This window comes from Mercenaria mercenaria, chromosome 7 (genome assembly GCF_021730395.1).
Source record: "Mercenaria mercenaria strain notata chromosome 7, MADL_Memer_1, whole genome shotgun sequence".
Classification (NCBI taxonomy): Eukaryota; Metazoa; Mollusca; class Bivalvia; order Venerida; family Veneridae; genus Mercenaria; species Mercenaria mercenaria.
Window position 1 is genome coordinate 75,221,422 of NC_069367.1, and position 24,763 is coordinate 75,246,184.

General features: G+C 35.8%; 1 protein-coding gene and 1 long non-coding RNA gene across 6 annotated transcripts in view; both read right to left on the reverse strand.

Moving 5' to 3' along the window:
* The window catches only part of LOC123553899 (uncharacterized), a 57,772-nt gene that overhangs the window by 11,999 nt on the left and 21,010 nt on the right, over positions 1-24,763 (reverse strand). For 4 of the 5 annotated variants that reach the window (XM_045343631.2, XM_045343633.2, XM_045343632.2 and 1 more), the window contains exons 3-4: positions 21,699-21,762; positions 18,464-18,653 (exon numbers count right to left, since the gene is read on the reverse strand). In XM_045343631.2, coding sequence (XP_045199566.2) covers positions 18,464-18,653; positions 21,699-21,762 — 254 coding nt within the window. The remainder of the gene's footprint in view (positions 1-18,463; positions 18,654-21,698; positions 21,763-24,763) is intronic. The other variant, XM_045343635.2, reaches the window with a different exon arrangement.
* Positions 30-7,077, reverse strand: LOC123553900 (uncharacterized). Its single transcript, XR_006686909.2, has 2 exons — positions 4,260-7,077; positions 30-3,668 (listed from the first exon to the last, which is right to left on the reverse strand). It is a non-coding gene; the product is annotated as an uncharacterized LOC123553900 (long non-coding RNA).

Consider the following 24,763-nt stretch of genomic DNA (forward strand, 5'->3'; position numbering starts at 1 on the left):
TCGCATGTCACATTTTTGTTTTAAAATAAACTTCAGCGTAATATAGGTTTTTAAAAAAGTTTTATTTTTTACGATGCTGTCTTTGTCATTAATACTTCTAACTGCAAAAATTCACTTCTTTATGGTAGGTCTGTCTATTATTTACATTAATCTGGGTGGGGGAGGGGGGCAAAATATGACTGGAAACTAACAGAAAATAAATTCATATTGCAAATCACATACATGTAAGCATGCAGGTATTTTAAAGAAACCGATGTTCGCGATTTTTTTACAGTTTAACTTTGCAGTGATGCATAAGCGATTTAACTGAAAAAATATAGTTCAAATACATGTTAAGCCACGTATTAGAAGAGAAAAGATTTGCGTAACTCTGTAGTAAATATAATTGTATGCAACATTAGTGACTTCACATAATTGTAGACGAGAATGACTTCTGGGAATATTATACTGTTGGTTTTCTTAGAGATTTACACATTTTGCTGTGAAAAAAAGGTTTCCGAATCGGCTAGTGCTTGACAAATATATCAACATACCTGAGGCAGATATGTCCATAATATGGATGATAACGATGTAACAATTCCGTCGGCATTGGATAATGAAATCGGTAGCATTGATTTATCAACATATGATTTTGTGTGGAATTGCGCGATGAATCTGTACGCCTGTTTTAAGTAGTCGTGCAGCATCTAAAAATTCGACTAACGTTAGGGAAAAGTGAAAAAATCGGAAGGACAGTTTGTCTTCAACACAATATTGTGAAAAACTGAAAACGTAAAGTTCCCTTTTTCATTTGTAATTTCATTTGCAAAAAGATCGCTTGTGCTGAAAATCAGACTTTTAATGGGCTTGTAGTTTTTTTAAAGATGTCAATTTTGCGTATATCTGCCGATTTTTTGTCAAAATTTTATATCAGAAGGAAATGGGTTGCTCAATAAAATTATAAATGTCCGTGGTAATGTGGTGCGATACCACTTAAAAACACACTAGTCCGTATGTAAATTAGATAAAGTATCATATTGTGAAGTTTCGCTTATTTTAAATCTTGATTAGATATTTTAGAAGACCTAATACGGCGGATTTTGGGCATTTTGGCGCCCTACGTTGCGACGTTCGTGAGTCATCACTGATTATTTATTGTTGCCAAGACGACTGAAAAACAAAAAAGGAACCATAGCGCTATAGTTGGACCAAGTTTCATCAAAATCAGAAGGAATGTCATATTTGATGAATAAGGTATCGCTCCACCTTAAACCTACGTTCACGTTCATAAACTATGGTTCACGCTCGTAAACCAAGTTCATGGTCGTAAACATAGGTCCACGTCCATATACAATGGTTCTCGGCAATCAAATTATCCAACAATTACATTCTTTGTCGAAAAAATTTGATTATCGAATACTAACATAAATTTTTGAGCGAACACACAGAATAACGGGCTTAAACTATAGTTTACTCTCTTGGACCCATGTTTACGTCCGATAAACTAGGTTTCTCGATTGAACTTTAACTTGGATGCACAAGTTAATCAAGATCACAACAATACCCTATGCTCGCCTTAGTTTAATATGGAAAACCCATAATATCTAAGATTTTGCAAACATCTTTCCCGCACAGTTTTCATTCAGTGTTTTGTGGTAGCCAGACCCGGGTGAAATAGTTCCAGGGTTTACCATGGAAATCCATGGAAAACAAGAGCTGTCGGAGGACAGCAACGCTCGACTATTTAACAGCCTTGTCGCTTGAATGAATAAGAAAGTCGAAAAAGGGGCATAATTTAGTAAAAAAGTAAAATAGGGTTATGGAACCTGCATAGTGCTTATCAGCTCATGACAGTGGACAAGTGTATGAAGTTTCAATCCATTCCCATTAGTGGGTACTGAGATACCAGCTTACATACAAGAATTTAACCCAAAAACTCCTAAGTTCAAAAAGGGGCATAATTTTGTAAAATGCAAAGTTGAGTTATTGACCCTTTGCACTGCATGTCATATCATGACAGTGAACAAGTGTGTGAAGTTTCAATCCTTTCCCATTAGTGGATACTGAGATACCAGCTTACATACAAAAACTTAACCAAAAATTTCTATGCTGAAAAAGGGGCATAATTTTGTAAAAAAGCAAAATAAAGTTATGGGACCTGCTTTGTGCATGTCAGATCATGACAGTGAACAAGTGTGTGAAGTTTCAATCCATTCCCATTAGTGAGTACTGAAATACCAGCTTACATACAAAACCTTAACCAAAAAATTCTAAGTCGAAAAAGGGGCATAATTTTGTAAAAAAGCTAAATAGAGTTATGGAACCTGTGCAATGTAAGTCAGTTTATCACAGTAAATAAGTGTGTGAAGTTTCAATCCATTCCCATTAGTGAGTACTGAGATACCAGCTTACATACAAAACCTTAACCAAAAATTTTTAAGTCAAAAAAGGGGCATAATTTTGTAAAAAAGCAAAACAGAGTTATGGAACCTGTGCAATGTAAGTCAGTTTATCACAGTGAATAAGTGTGTGAAGTTTCAATCCATTCCCACAAGTGGTTGCTGAGATACCAGCTTACATACAAAAACTTAACCAAATCGGGACGCGGACGCCGACGCGGACGCCGACGCATGGGCAAGTCCAATATCTCTACTATTCTATGAATAGTCGAGCTAAAAATAGCCTGGAGTATTCGGACTAAGTTTCCAGCCTTTTCCAGCCTAACCAAATTATCAATGCGGAAAATTTGAAAAAGCCAAGGCTGGAATATGTACCATGATATGCCAGCATCCCTGGAAAATATACCATGGTAAAATCTGGAACATCTTCCAGGCTGCCTGGAATAAAATTCCTGCTTTTCCATGAACCTGGAGTATTCGGACCGTTTTTTAACCTAAGTCTGGAAAAGCCTGGAACATTTTCCAGCATAGCCTGGATTAGGCTGGAAAATGTTCCATGTTTTACCATGGTAAATTTTCCAGGGAATGCTGGAAAATGAGCCTGGTATAACCTGGAAAATATTCCAGCCTAGTTCTAAGGGCCCTGAAATAGCAAAAAGTTATATCCCATATGATTATATCCTAAATGAAAATGTTGTGTGCAGCAGGTTGTAGGTTTGATTCACGGTCTTGGACAAAGGATGATCACAAATGAGCTCCCCTAAGCAGTGCATGTCCATAGGTGAGGCTAAAATCAAAAACTAAAAATTTCATCTAGGACTTCTTAACTTTATAAAACACAACAATAATCATTTACAGGTTGCACATATAAAACAACAAGCTGCTGAAGTATTGCAAGGCAATTACATAGTCCCCTACCGGTTTCTGTGCCACTGATTTTGGATGCAATGTAATTGTAGTTGTATCTACCCGTCAAGATTGTTCACTTGCGAAAGTTTGAAGAAAATCCTTTCAGTAATGTTGCGCCCTCGTGATATAATTCCTTCGCATCTGAACTCCAAACAATGATTTATTCAGTGACAAATCACTGAATGAGATATATTATTTCTTAAATAATTTTCGCAATTACATCTTCAGTACAGTGTAAAATATGTCATTATTTTCAACTTGATGTCACTGCTGGTCCAGAAATTTTCTGTCAGTGTTTGCCACCACCAATGTAGATTGCCACAGTTTTTCAGTAACCACCACAAAGCCATCATTTGCCACCATTTGCTCCACTGCTATGACCTGTTGAAATAATGAATCACTAGATATTAAACCATTAAATCAGTTTCTTCATTAGTATTGTCCATAGTTCACAGTTTTAAAATAAAATTAATATCTTACATGGTATTCAAAGTTAGTGCATCTTTATGATACAAGCAACACTGCAGATTTAAGCAAGTAATAACATTACTTGTTGCATTTTCACGAAGCTTTATTTCTCAATTTGATTTCAAATGTTGGTAGAATAAGGTTCCAATGAAGGCAGAGAGATATTTTCAGTGTTTTGGGTTAGTGATTAATAGGTTGGACTTATGCATTGCTCTTATTGTATAGATAGTAACAAGTTTTATTTCTACCAGTTACCTGCACTGACATACCAAGTTGTGTTGACTGCCAAGTGATTACTTAATTTGGTACTTTTTAACCATTATATATAATAATATTGGTCTGGGCTTGATACAAGGGGAATAATTATAAAACCTGCTATGGGTCCTGCTGGAAATCGGTTGATACATTCAGTCATGTTTGGGGAAAATTGTCAATTGACCTAGAACTATGGTAATGTGTGTACTGGTATATTACTATAGTAATATATAATGCCAATATACTTACATGTCTTTGAACTGTTGGATGGAGCCTTTGAACACAATACATTGGGTCACTAAACATGTCTCAATTCATTCATGTGTGCTGATACTTTATATACACATATGATGCTATACCTGAAAAATAGATTTAATTTAACACTTAGATGTCCATAATTTTTCATAGTTTATTATTGGGTATAATGATCTAAAATTGAAACTGTACATTGGGATGAATAATGAGGCCAAAAATGTCTCTGATGCATTCATCAGTTGACAGTACTGTTTATTTTTTTTTTTTTTTTGCTTCATAGCAGTTGGAGAAGCTATTTATATATTATGTAATTTAGCATGTAACAATATGTAAAAGCTGTTTTACAAGTATAAATAAGTGCTTATTAAACAAATTTTGCATAAGATTATGTAAAACAATTTTTAAATTTGGCACACATTTAAAATTACAAATTATGAATAATATATGCATTATTCACTGCACCTCGTAATAAAAAAAAGTTACTTGAAAGTAAATAAAATACGCCTTTGCAAATTTTGTAATAAAAATGATGTGTATATGTATTAGCCTTTTATTCAATGTCATGGAAAGTTTGATATATTATCCATAAGTTAAAGTATGATAGGCTCACATAATCTCCCTGAACATTGCAAATATAATATATGTCAATATTCTGTAACACTCCTAAAGGGAAAACCTAAATCTTTACATTTAACCTTGAACATAGAAATTTTATTTACTTGTACATTCCAGTTTATTTTGTTGAAATGGGTAAATATTAGACAAAGACTATCATAAGTAGGTGGACTAGACTAGACTAGCCGCAAGACTGATAATAAAGAACTTGTCAAAAAATTGAAAAAAATGTGATTTTTAAAAATTTATGTTATTGTGACAAATGCCAGTCTAATTTACAGATTTTAATATTATCATATGATATTGGACCTTAGATAATTATAGACTGGCTCTAATCACAATTCTAAAAATAAAAATTCTAAAAAGTTATAATAGTCTTGGACTAGACATGCAATTCCCATTATTAAAGATAATACTTTTTTTTTGTTGAAAATTTGAAAATCATATTAATATTGAAAAGAATTAGACTAAGAGATAAATATAGTTAAAGATATCAGAATTAACAAAAGAAAAAGTTACAATAAAAGTACCTATAAATAACAAAAAGCTGCTTAATATGTGTATTTTTCCTAAATTTTCGATATAATGCTCTGCTGTTTCAATAAAGGGTATAATGATCTATAATAATAACTAAATTATCCATAAACATTTCTTCCTGTTAAAAAATAATTTTCATATAATAACAGGTAAAAAACATTGATTTAAACCAAATATTCCCTGAATATACTGTGTAATATTGTAGTCAGCAGACTGGTAGCATTGTTTACTCAGTAGTGCCACCTGTGGAGATAACTCTTCTGGCCTTATTTTTTTTTTTTTTTGCTTCATTTGATATTTTCATTTAAAAAGAATATCCAATTTTCCTTCTTATAAATTAAAAGCATGATAAATTAGAAATTGCAGCTGCATAATAGTTGCAGTGGAACAAATTGACATGAAGTAAAAATCATTTGTTGCATTACACGGAGAAAACTAAACCACCTGCTTCCTGTTAGAATCCATTGTTCTAGTTTTGACACTGTTAAAGGTAATCTAGATTACTGTTCGAAAATAAATAAATTTTATGAACTCACCTGGTGCATTCTGTAAATTATTGTTAACTTCCAAGATGAAATAAGCTGCACATAGTAAAATATTTAGGGAAACACTCTCCCAAATTTTTACTCTATAGGAGAGATCGCTGTGACGTCACTCGTTAACATCTGTTTATCTGGTGGTTGGCAAAACAAATGTTTTTAACACCGTTTGCGTGTTGAATCAGAATTTTTAATTTTTAATAACTTTTTTGCTCATTTATGGATTTTCAAAATTCAAAAAGATTTGAAATACTAACGATCTTCATATTTTTGAATCCAAATATATTTGAAATTTTGATATTCTTGGGCAAATGTGCCATTTACAGTCAGCTAATGAAGGTAATGATACATCTATGATGTTAAAATATTTTTGTACTAGAGGAAGATTTTATTCCATTCAATCACATACTCATATACAAGATTACTCTGATATAAAACAGAAAAAAACTATGGATTACTTTTTGTGGTACATGTACAGCCCCCAGAAGTAGTTCCCTGACTTATTTTCATTGGTTGATTTCTTGTTATGAGTTTCTAAATATAAAGCATGCCAGATCTTATCAGTCTGCATGAGATAATCTCCTGTAGTGAGACAAGCAATATACATACACTGTAGTAGATTAATAGACCCAAATGATTTATCACTTATCTAGGAATCCCTTTGCCAGGTAACTTTTAATGAATTGGTGAAAAGAATTGTACTATTTCATGCAATTACTGTTGCTGCAGCTGTTGTTTTCTAGGAGAAAAAAGCATGATATTTCAATAAATTTTAGTATTAGTTTAAAATTTCAAGGATGTGATTTTTCCTTTTTCAGCTGATTTCCTCTTTCTGGACAGAAAAATTTGAAAAAAAAAATGTCAGATTATATATAACTAAACCCATCCTCTAAAAATGGCAGCTTTGCTACTGAGTAAAAGTTACATGACTGTACACTTGTACAGTTTTCTCTGTATGATCAATTCAGACATTCTCAACATAAAATGTATAAAAAAGTGTTAAAAGATATTTTTTGTCATATTTTATTGTCTTATTTATATTGTGCATGCTACAGACAAATTGATAGTTTTGGTATTTAGTGTGACATGCCCTTATATAGACATATATAGGAAAAATAAATATTTACCTGATATTTAGATTCTTTGTTTCATGTCATTTAATCTGAATAATAATATGTTAAAATAAAAATAAATCATCATCAAATAATGATTTTTATAGATTTTTTCCATGTTTCTCAACTTAGAATTTTTAACTGCTTCCCACCTTACAACTGGCATGAAATTTTCTAAGTCCAGCTTTAACAGAAAAAGCTTGCGCAAGCTTGCAAAGCTATCGCAAGCTTGCAGAACTCTGTACATGTATGTTAAAAGACGCAAGCTTGCGTAAGCTTTCTGCAAGCTTGCAATAGTCATGATCAGCCTTTACCACCCTGGACTGAAAAAGAAGCATTTTAAATTTATTCCTCAGTTATTTTGATTAAAAAATAACTAAGTTCTTTCCATGGTGGTCTGTAAAATTTCAAAGTTTTTGCCATATTTTTCCAGCCTTAAAAATTACTAAGTTCCACTTTCCATGTTGCCATGGAATCATTTCCAGAGGTTTCCAGCCTTTTACCTCTGTTGTCCAGCCTCTTTCCATCATAGTCCAGCCTATGCTAGAAAAGGCTGGAAATAAAATTCCGCATTACATGGAAATTATACCACATTTCATGTAACAGAATATGGAAAAGTCATCATTTACCAGGGATTTCCATGGATTACCATGTAATACCAGGTATTTCCAGCATCATTTCCAGGGTGAACCTGGAAAATGTACAGCCAGGGACTTTCTGTACTTTCAGTACTTTGATTATTTTTATGGAAATTGCACACAAAGATCTGCATCAGTTTTGGCTATTAATTTTTCATAGGTTAAAAAGTTGGCTATTATTTTTTGGAGACCAGTGTGAGCCCTGATTCGGCGTATGGAAATGAAAATCATTTTATGAATTAATCACAACCTGTGAGTAAATTTATTACAATGGCACTGTTGCTATATTCTTAAAGTCAAAATATGATATTAAAACATATCACACGTTAAATAATTCAAAATAATGTCTTAAAATTAGCATGAAATGTCCGGTTTACTTTAATCATGGTCAAATATCTCAGAAATAAGCACATGGACCTATACATTTTATTTCATCAAATTATAGGCCATGTCTTTATTTACCACTGTGAGAAGTTTCATCATAATCTACATTGTAGAAACATTTCTATCCGCGAAAATGTTATGAAAGTTATGATTTTCCCATAGACTCCCATTATAAAATATTCCACAAGATCCCTATTTTTCAAATCAGTCTAGCAAAAAAATCAAGCACACGACCCTATCTTTTTTATTTGCTGAATTTTCTAGGTATATTCTGAAGTTTTTAAAAATCAGAGTTTAATCAAATTCTACATTGTAGAAAAAAATTTGATCCAAACGTGCAGAACTACCTTAACACTGATTCAGACAAAGGTATCTAGTTAGTACCATCAGTGGCTGCAATTTACCTACCTGTACATGGATTCTGTACATTAAAGAATCTACATCACAAGGTATGTTTCAAACAAGAAGGCCATGACTGCCCTAGATCACTCACCTAGTTAATCTGCTTGCTTGAACAGCTTTAGTAGATTAATATGCAAGGTAACTGTCTGTGAAATTATTTTGAAATAGTGCCAGTGTTTACGGACAAGAATATTTTAAAAGATTCTACTAAATAAATACAGTGGGTAATGTGTGTGTGTGTGTGTGGGGGGGGGGGGGGTGTAAGAATGATGATGGACATAAGAATGATGATATAAGATACTAAGAGACAATATCAAACAGGAAGATTTTTAAGCTTGTATAAGAGAAAAGAGTCTGCCTACTTAGCTCAATTGGAAAACCCAGATCTATGAATTGCAGAGTCTGAGTTTAAACCCTGGGCAAGGTGTATGACAATTGATAAAAGACATCATCTGAAATCATTTGTCCCCCACTTTTGATTGATATGGGAAAGTTGGCAGTTACTTGTGGAGAACAAGTTAGTACTGGTACAGAATCCAGAAAAACTGGTTAGGTTAAATGCCTGACATTAGATAATAACAAGGAGCTGCATTCAATGCTTGATGCCCCCGGTGGCATTCTTGTCGATACAAAGCAACCTAAGTCAAAACCGAGGTCAAGGTCAAACTGAGGTCAGGTGATGTCTGAAGATGAGGAATGGTCACAGGTTACATCTGTTTTAGTATCAATTCTTTCTTGTAAGGCCAGAGTTCTTTGATTTTTCGTTACTCAGACCCGCCGACCCTATTTTCCGTCATTTTCGAAAAAAATAAAAATTGAAATTTCAAAAATTTCAAAATTATTTTCGGGCGACGATCGATGTTTTGCTGCATTCTGACGACGACGACAATGTCGATATTCGTCAGCGCATTATCCGTCAGTGTCATATAGGCGCAATTTCCGCTCAAATGGAAGCGTCTCCCGTACTTAAACAAAAACGAGTGAAATTTAAGATTGTCTTTGAACGATTTATGCGCGATGGAAAAGCAGAATATTTGGTTTGTGATCTAGTATATAGACAATAAACAACGAAAAACAAGTTCTGTAAAGGTTACGGTCAGTAACGGTGTCTCAAAATGTTAGAAAAGCATAGATTTACCCGACGTAAATAACAGCGGCAACATTGAATGTGAATTTGACATGCCTTTGGCAGTTATATATTTACATGAGAATGATGTATAGGAGCAACAAAGTGCTGCCAAAGGAGTCATCCATTTCAGATTTTGGGGGTTTTATTAACCAGGAGGAAAAGGGGCCCAGGCTTGTGATTTGGAGCAAAAACAGCTCGGTGTTTGGGCAAAGGGGAATAAAAAACCTTATGTAAAGTCAGTTTTTGGGGAAAACTGCATAATTTAAAAGATATTTTCTGAGGGAAGGACCCTGTTATGAAGGGGATAAAACCCTGTGATATGCTTATGAAGACATACATATATATTACAAGTTGCCTGATTGGAGGTATTTATCTATATATTCCATTGCATACATATCCTTTTCAGGGACCTATCTAGCTACTTATTCTTTCAGTCATTTTCTGGCCATCGAATATAAAATAAAGAGTGGCCCGACTTTGAATCACTGGCCCCTGACCACTGTGAGATTGAGCCCCACTCAGGTCATCATGTGAAAAAGATATCCAGCTGGCTGACGGAAGGTAGGCCATCTACCCAGATGCCAATTCTTGCCTGAGATGATGCCCAGAGGAGTACATGGGGTCTTCCAGCACCATTTAAGTCTGGAAAGTCACCATATGACCTATAAAATTGTGTCAGTGTGACTTATAACACAACAAATAAATATTAAAATGTATTAAATAAAGATCTTGGTCAGAAAAGTTTATGAATTAAAAATAAAAGTATGCACATGCTAAAAATGAAACCAGCCGATCAGACCATTGAAAATTGCTATTCAATCATCAATTTAATACTCGTGGGAGATGTTATGACCAAGGGCAAATAGTACCCATGCCCAAAGAGTGATTTTGTTAAAGTTTTTGAAATCATCAATTTTTTGTTCAAGATAATAAAAAAGTTAAACACAGAATGGTAATTGTCTTTGTATTACATGTTAAATGCGTATTAAAGAAGTGTTAAAATCCTTTCAGGCAACACATTTGAAGTGATCACTAATATCGTCTGTTGTTTTAGTAATTTTACTGCCTTTTTATTTTTATTTTTTTCCCTCCTCCTGTCAACATTTTTCTGCCCAAAATCCGAGTAACAAAAAATAAAAAAACTCTGGCCTAAGCGGTACTGATGCTAGACGAAACGGTCCCATTTGGTTAACCTCGTATGGACAGACGGACGAACGAACGAACGGACAGGGCAATCACTATATGCCTCCCGCATCAGTAGATGCCGGGGGCATAACTAGAAGATGCCTTTGTAAAAAAGCACAGTCATGTCTCCCCCAATGCATAGTCATATAGGCAAGAAGTCAATAGAGGACAGGAGTGAAAGTCAAAGAGACACTGATGGTTGGCTGCAATAGGGATCATCTACTTGGCATGTCAAATCATCCCACTAAGTTTCAACATTCTGGGCCTAGTGGTTCTCGAGTTATGAATTGGAAACGGTTTTCCATGTTCAGCCCCCTGTGACCTTCACCTTTGATCAAATGACCCCAAAATCAGTAGGAGTCATATGCTCTGCATGTCCAATCATCAAATTAAGTTTCAACATTCTTGGTAAAGTGGTTCTCAAGTAACTGATTGGAAAAACTTTTTTATGTCAAGCCCCCTGTGACCTTGACCTTTGATGGATTGACCCCAAAATCAATAGGAGTTATCTACTCTGTAAGTTCTATCATCCTATGACGTTTGAAGGTTCTAGGTCAAATGGTTCTAAAGTTATTGACCAGAAATGGATTTCCATTTTCTGTCTGCTGCGACCTTGACCTTAACAAGAGCTCGTAGAACACGAAATGCTCCCCTTGATGCATTCAGTAATTGCACAAGGAACAGAAATTATTTGGTCACTGTACACAAAAGTTCTACTGTTCTGGGTCAATGTGACCTTGACCTATTGACCTCAAAATCACTAGGGGTCACCTGCTGGAAATGACCAAGCTCCCTATTAAGATTCGAGATCCTAAGCCAAAGTATTCTTAAGTTATCGTCCGGAAACGGTTGAACTGTTCCGGGTCAATGTGACCTTGACCTTTGACCTAATGACCTTAAAATCAATAGGGGTCATCTGCTGGTCATGTTTAACCTCTCTATCAACTTTCATGATTCTAGGCCAAAGCATTCTAGAGTTATCATCCGGAAACCGTTTAACTGTCCGGGTCAATGTGAATTTGACCTTTGGTCTACTGACCACAAAATCAATAGGGGTCATCTGCTGGTCATGACCAACCTCCCTTTCATCTTTCATAATCCTAGGCCAAAGCATTCTTGAGTTATCATCCAGAAACCATTTAACTGTTCTGGGTCACTGTGACCTTGATCTTTACCTACTGACCCTCCCTATCAACTTTCATGATCCTATACCCAAGCGTTCTTGAGTTATCATCCGGAAACCGTTTAACTGTTCCGGGTCACTGTGACCTTGACCTTTGACCTACTGACCTCAAAGTCAATAGGGATCATCTGCTGGTCATGACCAACCTTCCTATCAACTTTCATGATCCTAGGCCCAAGCGTTCTTGAGTTATCGTCCGGAAACTGTTTAACTGTTCAGGGTCACTGTGACCTTGACCTTTGACCTACTGATCTCAAAATCAACAGGGGTCATCTGCTGGTTATTATCAACCTTCCTATCAACAGAAAATGTCACCAAGGATGTCAACTTACTCATGTGAATATGAAATAATGGAGGCCTTTATATGTATATAAGCTTAAAACCATGCAACATGTTACAACATAATGAAAACGTCACATTGTAAACTAATATTTATCAAAATTCATTTTATATTAATTAGGTCTTTTGTTAATTATTTCATTCACAGAAAAGTGCTATAAAACTCTGGAAAAAAAAATCCAAAATGAACTATCCAGATACTGGTACACTTTCGGAATGTCCTCTGAAAGTGTTTTCTACTTGGTTTACTTGATGCATTAGGGTAAACCAGAGATACCGGTAGTTCCTTAAATTCTGATGTTACTTATCATAAACAAGAGGGCCATAATGGCCCTATATCGCTCACCTGTTATCATTGCACTTAAGGACAAGAAGATATTTATAGTAACATAAAGGGAAGTAACTAAAAAAAAATTATTGTAAGTGAACAAAAGAAGGATCTGCCAAATAAAAACAAGAGCACTGCAATGCAACGCAAATGCAGAGCAATATACACAAACAAGAGGACCATGATGGTCCTGAATCGCTCACCTCTTCCCACATGACCAAGTTTTGAGTATGACGTCGTTTTTTCTATTATTTGACATAGTGACCTAGTTTTTGAGCTCATGTGACCCAGTTTTGAACTTGACCTAGATATTATCAAGATAAAAATTCTGACCAATTTTCATGAAGATCCATTGAAAAATATGGTCTCTAGAGAGGTCACAAGGTTTTTCTATTATTTGACCTATTGACCTAGTTTTCGAAGGTATGTGACCCTGTTTTGAATTTTAACTAGATTCATCAAGGTGACATTCTTCATAAATTTCATGAAGTACTCATGAAAAAATGAGGCTGAGTCTGAGAGGATGGTCACAGGTTTATTCGTATTTAGTATACTCTGCTATTTTTACGGCCAGATGACCTCATTTTTCGTAACTCCAGATATCATCAGCGACCATTTCGTCATTTTCGATGAAATGACATTTCAAAAATTGCATAAGTATTCGGTCAACAACGATTTTTGCTCATTTGAGACACGACATATGTTATTGTACGCATTACCGTCAGTGTATATCAAATTGCTAGATATCATCCGATACTTAACAAAACATTTAAGATTGTCCTTGAACGTTTATGCCATGGAAAAGGCAGAAGTTTGTTTTGATTAGATATGACAATTAAACAACGAAACACAGTTTGTAAAGTTACGGTCATAACGGTGTCTCATAAATGTTAAATGCATAGATTATACCTCAAGGGTAATACAGCGGCCTATTAGAAGTGAATGACAGCCTTTGCTTTATTTTTACATGATGACTAGTTATAGACAACAGTGCCAAAGAGTCATCCATTTCGAATTGGGGCCTTTTATTAACAGAGATAAGGGCTCAGGCATTTGATTGGATCAAAAACAGTCTGGTTTGGCAGAAGGTGAAAAAAACTTTTAAGTCTATTTTTGGATACTGACTATTTTAAAGCATCTGAGAAGACCCTTATAAGGATAAAACCTATGATATCTATGAAGTACATTACATTATATGACAAGTTCCTGATGGAGGAATTTATCTTATATCAGTGCATACATTATCTTTTTAGGACCTTTACTACTTATTTTTCACGCTCATTTTACTTGACCTGAATATCAATAAATAGAGGGCCACTTTGAATCACGACCCATGAAAATGTGAGATTGAGCCACTGGTCATCATGGTGAAAAATATACCTAGCTGGACTGAGTTTTTGAAGGCCACTACCCAGATTCAATTTGCCTGAGATGATGCCAAGGAGTACATGGTCTTCCAGACCATTTATCTGGAAATCACCATTGACTATAAAATTGCTTTCAGTGTACTTATACACAAAGTAATTTTAAATTATTAAATAAGACTGTCTGACTAGTTTTGATAAATAAGTTGCACAGGCAAATGAACCACGATCAGACTTGAACATATGCTATTCAATCAATCAAGTTTAATACCGGAGATGTTATGACAAGGAAATATACATGCCCAAGAGGTGAATTTTGTTAATTTTTGAATATATCTATTTTTTGTTCAGGTAATAAAAAGTTAAACACAGATGTAATTGTCTTGTGAATACATTTAAATGCTATTCATGAAGATTGTAAAATCCTTTCAGGCAACACTTGAAGTGATCACTAATATTCTATTTGTTTTAGTAATATTTTACACTGCCTCTTTTAATTGATTAATTTCCCTCCTCTGTCAACATTTTCTGCCAAACTTCAGTAAAAACCAATGAAAAAACTTGGCCTAAGCGGAGTGTGCTAAGCGAAACGTCCATGTTAACTCGTAGGACGACGGACGAACGGAACGAACGGACAGGGCAATCACATAAGCCTCCCTGTCACATTCTGTGACAGGTGAGCATAATAAAAGCCTTAAAAAGAGGCAAATGCCTAGGTCGCTCACCAATCATAGCAAAGCAAATCAATAAGACGGAGTGAAAAATGTTTGACCTGATGGTTGCTGAATGGAATCAATATTGCATGTCACAATCATTCATAAGTTTGACAAAATTCTGGGCTCTAGTGGATATCACTAGTTATTAGATGAAACGTTTTGACCTATGTGACCCTGTTACTTCACCTTTTATCAGAATGACCCAAAATCAGTAGAGTCAAGCTGCAGCTCATACATACAGATAGTTTTCTAAATTTGCCAAGTACAGTGTTCTCACTCAGATGAAACTTATATGTCAACACCTGTGACCTGATTTGATCAGGATTGACCCCGACAAATTTCATAGGAAATCTAACTGAATTATAATCTCAATCGATTATCAAGATTTCTAGTTCAATTTACTGTGTCTAGTTATTGACCAGAAATGATTTCCATTTCTGTATCGACTGATTCCTCAAGCACACTCTAGAACCAAATCTCCCTATGCAATCATAATTGACAAGAAAGAATCCTATTGTCATGTACACAAAAGTTTTACTGTCGGGTATGTGACCTTGACCTATTGACCTCAAAATCCTATGGTTCAACTGCTAGAATATGCCAAGCTCCTTTGTAAGATTTCGAGATCTAAGCCAAAGTATCTAGTTATCGTCCGAAACGGTTTTTCTTGATTTGACCTAGTGACCTGTTTTGACCTAATGACCTTAAAATCAATTGGGTCATTGTCATGTTAACCTCTCTATCAACTTCATGATTCTAGCCAAAGCATTCTAGAGTTATCATACGAAACCGTTTAACTTCCGGTCATGTAATTTGACCTTTGGCTATTGACCACAAATCATAGGGGTTCTGCTGGTCTGACCACTCCTTTCATCTTCATATCTAGCCAAAGCATTCTGAGTTATCACCAGAAACCATTAACAGTTTGGTCCTTGACCTTGATCTTACCTACTGACCTCCTATATTTTGATCCTAATACCCAGCGTCTTGAGTTAATCCGGAAACGTTACTGTTCGTCACTGTGAATTGCCTTTGACCACTGACCTAAAGTCAATAGGGACACTACGGCTCATGCACAACCATTCCTATCACTTTCATGATCCTAGGCCAGCTTCTTGATTATCGACCGAAATGTTTACGTTCAGGGTCACGTGCCTTGCCTTGACCCTACTGATCTCAAATCAAAGGGATCATCTGCTGGTTATTATAACGTTTACAATGAAAAAGTACACCAAGGATTACAAGTTCTCATGTGAATATGAAATAATGGAGGCCTTATTGTTATAGTAAACCAATGAACCATTTTCGAACATATGAACGTCCACATTAGACTATTACAAATTCATTTATATTGTTAGTCTTTGTTAAATATCATTCAGAAGCTATAAAACTTGAAAAAAAAACCAATGACTATCCAGATACTGTACAGTTCTTTCGATTGTCTTGAAGTGACTAGTTTCTACCTTGGTATGATGCATTAGGGTAAACGAATCCGGCTAGTTCATTCAAGTTACTGATTTACATTATCATAAAAGAGGGCATAATGCTGAAATACGCTCATCTGTATCATTCACTTAAGACAAAGTATTATAGTAACATAAGAGGAGAACAAAAAAAATTATGTAAGTGAACACAGAAGGGAATCTGCAATAAAAAAAAGCACTGAATGCATGCAAATGCAGGCAATTACAAAAAACAAAGTCATATGACCTTTGACCCCTAAGTGTGACCTTGACCTTGAAGTGAGCCATCCGAAACATGCACTCTGCACGTCGTTTCAATCAGGTGAACATTTGTGTCAAGTTTCTTTGAAATCCTTCAAGGGGTTCAAGAGTTACAGAGCGGAAGGGAAATTGCTAACCAACAGACAGACAGACGGACACCAAGGCAATAACATAATACGTCCCTTCGGGCATATAAAAAGGAACCCAGATCTTAATGAGATACAAGCTGTGTGCAAGTTTGGTTAAAATCAAATCATAAATGAAACTGCTATTGTGCAGACAAGGTCAAAATAGCTAATTTTGGCCCTTTCAGGGGCCATAACTCTGGAACCCATTATGGGATCTGGCCTGTTCAAGAAAGGAACCGAGATCTTATGGTGATACAAGTTGTGTGCAAGTTTGATTCAATTCAAACCATAAATGAAGCTGCTATTGTGCGACAAGGTCAAAATAGCTAATTCTGACCCTATCAGGGGCCATAACTCTGGAACCCATGATGGAATCTGGCCAGTTCAAGAAAGGAACCAAGATCTTAATATGATACAAGTTGTGTGCAAGTTTGGTTAAAATCAAATCATAAATGAAGCTGCTATTGTGCAGACAAGGTCAAAATAGCTAATTTTGGCCCTTTCAGGGGCCATAACTCTGGAACCCAAAATGGAATCTCGCAAGTTCAAGAAAGGAACCAAGATCTTATGGTGATACAAGTTGTGTGCAAGTCTGGTTAAAATAAAATCATAAATGAAGCTGCTATTGTGCAGACAAGGTCAAAATAGCTAATTTCGGCCTTTTCAGTGGCCATAACTCTGGAACCCATAATGGAATCTGGCCAGTTCAAGAAAGGAACTAAGATCTTATGGTGATACAAGTTGTGTGCCAGTTTGGTAAAAATCAAATCATAAATAAAGCTGCTATTGTGCAGACAAGGTCAGAATAGCTAATTTTGGCCCTTTCAGGGGCCATAACTCTGGAACCCATAACGGGATCTGGCCAGTTCAAGAAAGGAACCATGATCTTATGGTGATACAAGTTGTGTGCAAGTTTGGTTAAAATAAAATCATAAATGAAACCACTATCGTGCAGATAAGAAATTGTTGACGGACGCACGGACACACGACGGACGAAGGGTGATCACAAAAGCTCACCTTGTCACTATGTGACAGGAGAGCTAAAAAACAAGAGCTGTCGGAGGACAGCAACGCTCGACTATTCAACAGCCTTGTCAATTGAATGAATACAAAAGTTGAAAAAGGGGCATAATTTTGTAAAATGCAAAGTAGAGGTATTGAACCTCTGTACTGCATGTCATATCACGACAGTGAACAAGTGTGTGAAGTTTCAATCCTTTCCAATTTGTGGATACTGAGATACCAGCTTACATAATTTTGAAAAAAAAAAGAGTAGAGTTATGGGACTTGCTTAGTGCATGTCAGATCATGACAGTGAACAAGTATTTGAAGTTTCAATCCATTCCCATTAGTAAGTACTGAGATACTAGCTTACATACAAAACCTTAACCAAAAATTTCTAAGTCGAAAAAGGGGCATAATTTTGTAAAAAAGCAAAAAAGAGTTATGGAACCTGTGCAATGTAGGTCAGTTCATCACAGTGAATAAGTGTGTGAAGTTTCAATCCATTCCCACAATTGGTTACTGAGTTACCAGCTTACATACAAAACCTTAACCAAAAATTTCTAAGTCGAAAAAGGGGCATAATTTTGTAAAAAAAGCAAAATAGAGTTATGGAACCTGTGCAATGTAAGTCAGTTTGTCACAGTGAATAAGTGTGGGAAGTTTCAATCCATTCCCACAAGTGGTTACTGAGATACCAGCTTACATACAAAACCTTAACCAAAATCGGGACGCGGACGCGGATGCGGACGCCAACGCCGACGCGGACGCAGACGCATGGGCGAGTCCAATAGCTCTACTATTCTATGAATAGTCGAGCTAAAAACAACAGAAAAGACTCATTATAAACATTTGTCCCTTTAAGGAGCATACCTTCTCTTAGGCTCAGGATATCATTCAATAATTCAGGAGGCAGCACTGTAGAATTCAAATTCCCTCCTACATCTCCTGGCAGGACCTTTGTCTGCAAAGATTTCTTCTGTTTGTCAAGTCCCAACTCAGAAAACGTACCGGTACACTGGTCAGCCTGTAACTTCTGCTTTATTGTGGTGCCAGAAAACTGCTGTAAACATTTAGAATAACAAGAGCTGTCGGAGGACAGCAACGCTCGACTATTCAACAGCCTTGTCAACTGAATGAAGACAAGTCAAACAAGAGGACCATGATGGTCCTGAATCGCTCACCTCTTACCACATGACCCAGTTTTGAGTATGACATCGTTTTTTCTATTATTTGACATAGTGACCTAGTTTTTGAGCTCATGTGACCCAGTTTTGAAACTGACCTAGATATTATCAAGATAAAAATTCTGACCAATTTTCATGAAGATCCATTGAAAAATATGGTCTCTAGAGAGGTCACAAGGTTTTTCTATTATTTGACCTATTGACCTAGTTTTCGAAGGTACGTGATCCTGTTTTGAATTTTAACTAGATATCATCAAGGTGAACATTCTCACTAATTTTCATGAAGATCCATTGAAAAATATGGCCTCTAGAGAGGTCAAAAGATTTTTCTAATTTAAGACCTACTGACCTAGTTTTTGACCGCAGCTGACCCAGTTTCAAACTTGACCTAGATATCATTAAGATCAACATTCAGACCAACTTTCATACAGATCCCATGAAAAGTAAGGCCACTAGAGAGGTCACCAGGTTTTTTTATCATTTGACCTACTGACCTAGTTTTTTACGGCATGTGACCCAGTTCAAATCTGACCTAGATATCATCAAGGTGAACATTCTGACCAATTTTCATGAAGATCCATTCAAGGGTATGGCCTCTAGAGGTCACAAGGTTTTTCTATTTCAAGACCTACTTACCTAGTTTTTGATTGCAGTTGACCCAGTTTCAAACTTGACCTATATATCATCAAGATATACATTCAGACCAACTTTCATACAGGTCCCATGAAAAATATGGCCTCTAGAGAGGTCACAACGTTTTTTCATTATTTGACCTACTGACCTACTTTTTGACGGCACGTGACCCACTTTCAAACTTGACCTAGATATCATCAAGATGAACATTCTGACCAATTTTTATGGAGATCCATTCACAAGTATGGCCTCTAGAGAGGCCACAAGGTTTTTCTATTTTTAGACCTACTGACCTAGTTTTTGACCATACATGACCCTGTTTCGAACCTGACCTAGATATCATCAAGATGAACATTCAGACCAACTTTCATATAGATCCCATGAAAAATATGGCCATTAGAGAGGTCACAAGGTTTTTCTATTATTTGACCTACTGACCTAGTTTTTGTGGCACGTGACCCACTTTCTAACTTGACCTAGATATCCTCAAGATGAACATTCAGACCAACTTTCATACAGATCCCATGAAAAATATGGCCTCTAGAGAGGTCACAAGGTTTTTCTATTATTTGACCTACTGACCTAGTTTTTGATGGCACGTGACTCAGTTTCGAACTTGACCTAGATATCATCAAGGTGAACATTCTGACCAATTTTCATGAAGATCTCATGAAATATATGGCCTCTAGAGAGGTCACAAGGTTTTTCTATCTTTAGACCTACTGACCTAGTTTTTGACCACACGTGACCCAGTTTCGAACTGGACCTAGATATCATCAAGATGAACATTAAGACCAATTTTCATACAGATCCCATGAAAAATTTGGCCTTTAGAGAGGTCACAAGGTTTTTCTATTATTTGACCTATTGACCTATTTTTTGAAGGCACCTGACCCAGTTTCGAACTTGACCTAGATATCATCAAGGTGAACGTTCTGACCAATTTTCATGAAGATCTTGTGAAATATATGGCCTCCAGAGAGGTCACAAGGTTTTTCTATTTTTAGACCTACTGACCTAGTTCTTGATGGCACGTGACCAAGTTTCGAACTTGACCTAGATATCATCAAGGTGAACATTCTGAATAATTTTCATGAAGATCTTGTGAAATATATGGCCTCTAGAGAGGTCACAAGGTTTTTCTATTTTTAGACCTACTGACCTAGTTTTTGATGGCACGTGACCCAGTTTCGAACTTGACCTAGATATCATGAAGATAAGCATTCTGACCAATTTTCATAAAGATCCCACGAAAAATGTGACCTCTAGAGTGGTCACAAGCAAAAGTTTACGGACGGACGGACGGATGCACGGACGACGGACGATGCGTGATCACAAAAGCTCACCTTGTCACTATGTGACAGGTGAGCTAAAAAGGGGAATAATCTTGTAAAAATGCAAAACAGGGTTATGGAACCTGCACAGTGCATATCAGCTTATGACAGTGGACAAGTGTCTGAAGTTTCAATCCATTCCCATTAGTGAGTACTGAGATACCAGCTTACATACAAAACCTTAACCAACTTACATACAAAACCTTAACCAAAAATTTCTAAGTCGAAAAAGGGGCATAATTTTGTAAAAATGCAAAGTAGAGTTATGGGACCTGTGCATTACATCTCAGATCATGACAGTAAACAAGTATGTGAAGTTTCAATCCATTCCCATTAGTGGATACTGAGATACCAGCTTACATACAAAACCTTTACCAAAAATGTTTAAGTCGAAAAAGGGGCATAATTTTGTAGAAAAGCAAAATAGAGTTATGGAACCTGTGCAGTGTAAGTCAGTTTATCACAGTGAATAAGTGTGTAAAGTTTCAATCCATTCCCACAAGTAGTTACTGAGATACCAGCTTACATACAAAAACTTAACCAAATCGGGACGCGGACGCACGGGCGAGTCCAATAGCTCTACTATTCTTTGAATAGTCAAGCTAAAAATGTCCTGTACATCTACACTTTAGAGTGATTATGTGTATGAAGATTCATTGGAGTCCCTTTAAAAATACTTTAAAAGTGTTTTTAACTAGTGACAGACCGACCAGAAGAACAAACGTAACTCCTTTATATCCCTTAATACTTTCTTTGTACGGTCATAAACAGAAATTGTATGATTAGTCTTTTTCCATATTGTTTTTTTTTGTGAAACATCTATTTGTGTGAAATATTCCTGGATTTCACTGTTATATTGGCCCCAAAACCTTTTTTTACAACTTTAAGACTTGAAATCAACAGAAGTTCAGCCCTAAAGAAAAGTTCACTACACTAATTTAACATTAAACATACCTTCTGTACACTTCCTATCTGTTCTTCATTAGGTATGCTTGGTAAAACAGAACTTCCAGGTGTCCTGTATAACACAAAGAATAATATGTTTTATAAAAATTTTTCTGTGGTGCAGATTATAATAGTCAAAATCTAGTTGAGTAGCTTGTAATTTTAAAACCAAACTTATGTTCAAACTAGGAAAGGCCCCATGGACTGAAGAAAGTGCCGTTGTAATAACCAGCACAGAAGGTATTGATTCAGACAATGAAATAACTGCAAATCTAAACTATCTCTACAACATATAATTATCATCATTATGCAGGGAAATCAGCATTACCAATGACAATGCTACTAATTAACTTGGGATACATGCAGTATATGGGAAACTGCTACACAGACAAAAAACTCTTTTCCCAATATCACATGATAATTTCACAGCTCCAACAGCTCTACATGTAAAAAGAAACACTTTCAAATGCTGGCCTGCAGATTCAGAGCTTTCCATAGTGTCATGCAGAGATAACTTAGTACATGGGTCTGGTTTTAAAATATTTTCAATGTGACCATCTACAAAGAATTGACACGGCCCTTAATTTTTGTACATTGTTACCCTGAGATACTAATATTTCTATGAAATTATTTCAAAATTTTACCAGTGGTTAGTATGGAAGCATGGAGGGGACATCGGATTTTTTTATTCTAAACTATCTCGTGGCCACGAGTTATAACTAAGAAAACAAGAGGGCCATGATGGCCCTATATCGCTCACCTGTTATCATTGCACTTGAGGACAAGAAGGTCCTCAGAAAAAATATCTAAGTCCAAAGGACAGGAACAACAAAGGAAAGAAATCTAACCAAAAAGAAAAATTCTTACAAGGTACAGATATGTCAAAATACACCTAAAAATTGGAGGTACCATTCATGTTGTACCACAGAAAAGTGGTCTCGGTTTTTCCCTACGGCCAATAATAAAAAAGTTACTAAAAATAGGCTATTTATAGTAACGTAAAAGGGAAGTAATTCAAAAGAAATTTATTGTAAGTTAACAAAAGAAGGATCTGCCGAATAAATCTGTTGACATAAATGAAATTTCAGATCAGTATCTTCATTAGTTATGGAAATATACCCATTTTAATTTTAATAATAAAGGGAGGTAATTGGACATAAAATCAGTCCATAGTTATCTACCCTGATTGGCTCGGTCCAACTAATGACAATAATGAAATTTCAAATAAGTCCTGTAAGTACTTACTGATAAAAATCCATTTTGACTACAATCAGGGGAGGTAATCAGATATAAAAATAACTCTGGAAACTACGAATGGATCTGATTTGTCATGGAATCCAAGATTTATTGTTGTTGAAGATATTTTGGAAGTTTGTATCAAATAAAACCATAAATGAAGTCTCTATATGGCTGCAAAAGCCAAAATAGCCAATTTTGGACATTTAATGGGCCATAACTCTGGAACCCATGATGGAATCTGTCCAGTTTAAGAAAGGAACCAAGATCTTGTGGTGATACAAGTTGTGTGCAAGTTTGGTTAAAATCAAATCATAAATGAAGTTGCTATTGTGCAGACAAGGTCAAAATAGCTAATTTTGGCCCTTTCAGGGGCCATAACTCTGGAACCCATTAGGGGATCTGGCCGGTTCAACAAAGGAACTGAGATCTTATGGCAACACAAGTTTTGTGCAAGTTTGATTAAATTCAAATCATAAATGAAGCTGCTATTGTGCAGACAAGGGCAAAATAGCTAATTCTGGTCCTTTCAGGGGCCATAACTCTGGAACCCATAATGGAATCTGACCAGTTCAAGAAAGGAACCAAGATCTTATGGTGATACAAGTTGTGTGCCAGTTTGGTAAAAATCAAATCATAAATAAAGCTGCTACTGTGCAGGCAAGGTCAAAATAGCTGATTTTGGCCCTTTCAGGGGCCATAACTCTGGAACCAATAATGGGATCTGGCCAGTTCAAGAAAGGAACCGAGATCTTATGGTGATACAAGTTGTGTGTAAGTTTGGTTAAAACAAAATCATAAATGAAACCACTATCGTGCAGACAAGAAATTGTTGACGGACGCACGGATGCACACACGACGGACGACGGACGAAGGGTGATCACAAAAGCTCACCTTGTCATGATGTGACAGGTGAGCTAAAAACGAAAAACGATTTTTACTAATTCGTGGCCATGAAATATAAAGTAAGAAAAAAATGAAAAACGATTTTTGCTAATTTGTGGCCACGAAATATAAAAACAGTATTTCGTTTTTTTCTTACTTATATTTTGTGGCCACGAATTAGCAAAAAGAATTTTTTTTTCTTAGTTATATTTCGTGGCCACTAATTAGCCAAAAATTGTTTTTCTGTTGTTTTCTTAATTATATTTCGTGGCCACGAATTAGCAAAAATCATTTTTTGTTTTTTTTCTTACTTATATTTCGTGGCCACAAATTAGCAAAAATTGTTTTTTGTTTTTTTCTTAGTTATATTACTTGGCCACGAACAAAGAAATTGTTTTTTGTTTTTTTCTTAGTTATATCTCTTGGCCACGACATAACATTTTTTGTTTTTCGTTTTTTTTTCTTAGTTTCATCTCGTAGCCACGACATAAATTAAAATAAAACTAGAGATGCTTTTGAGAAAAGCGCATGTCTCCAACAACTGCCCCTATGAAAAATGTCTATTTTCTCTAGATAGTTTAGACGAGTGGATCCAATTAGATGGTCTGGATGAGTGGATCCAATCAGTAATTCAAGGGCCATAAATCGAAAGTGCCTATGCGGATTTGGCTAGTTATCAAACATGGCTAAGGTCTTATGGCCAAACACATTTTGTTCAGGTTTGGTGAAGATCGGATGAGAAATGTTCGACTTAGAGAGCGAACAAGTGTAAAAAGGCAGATTTTTCGGTAATTCAAGGGCCGTAACTCCAAAATGCCTGGACCGATTTGGTTAGTTATCGAACTTGGCCGAGGTCTCATGGTCAAACACATTTTTTCAAATTTGGTGAAGATCAGATGAGAAATGTTTGACTTAGAGTGCAGACAAGGGTAAAAAGGCCAATATTTTGATAA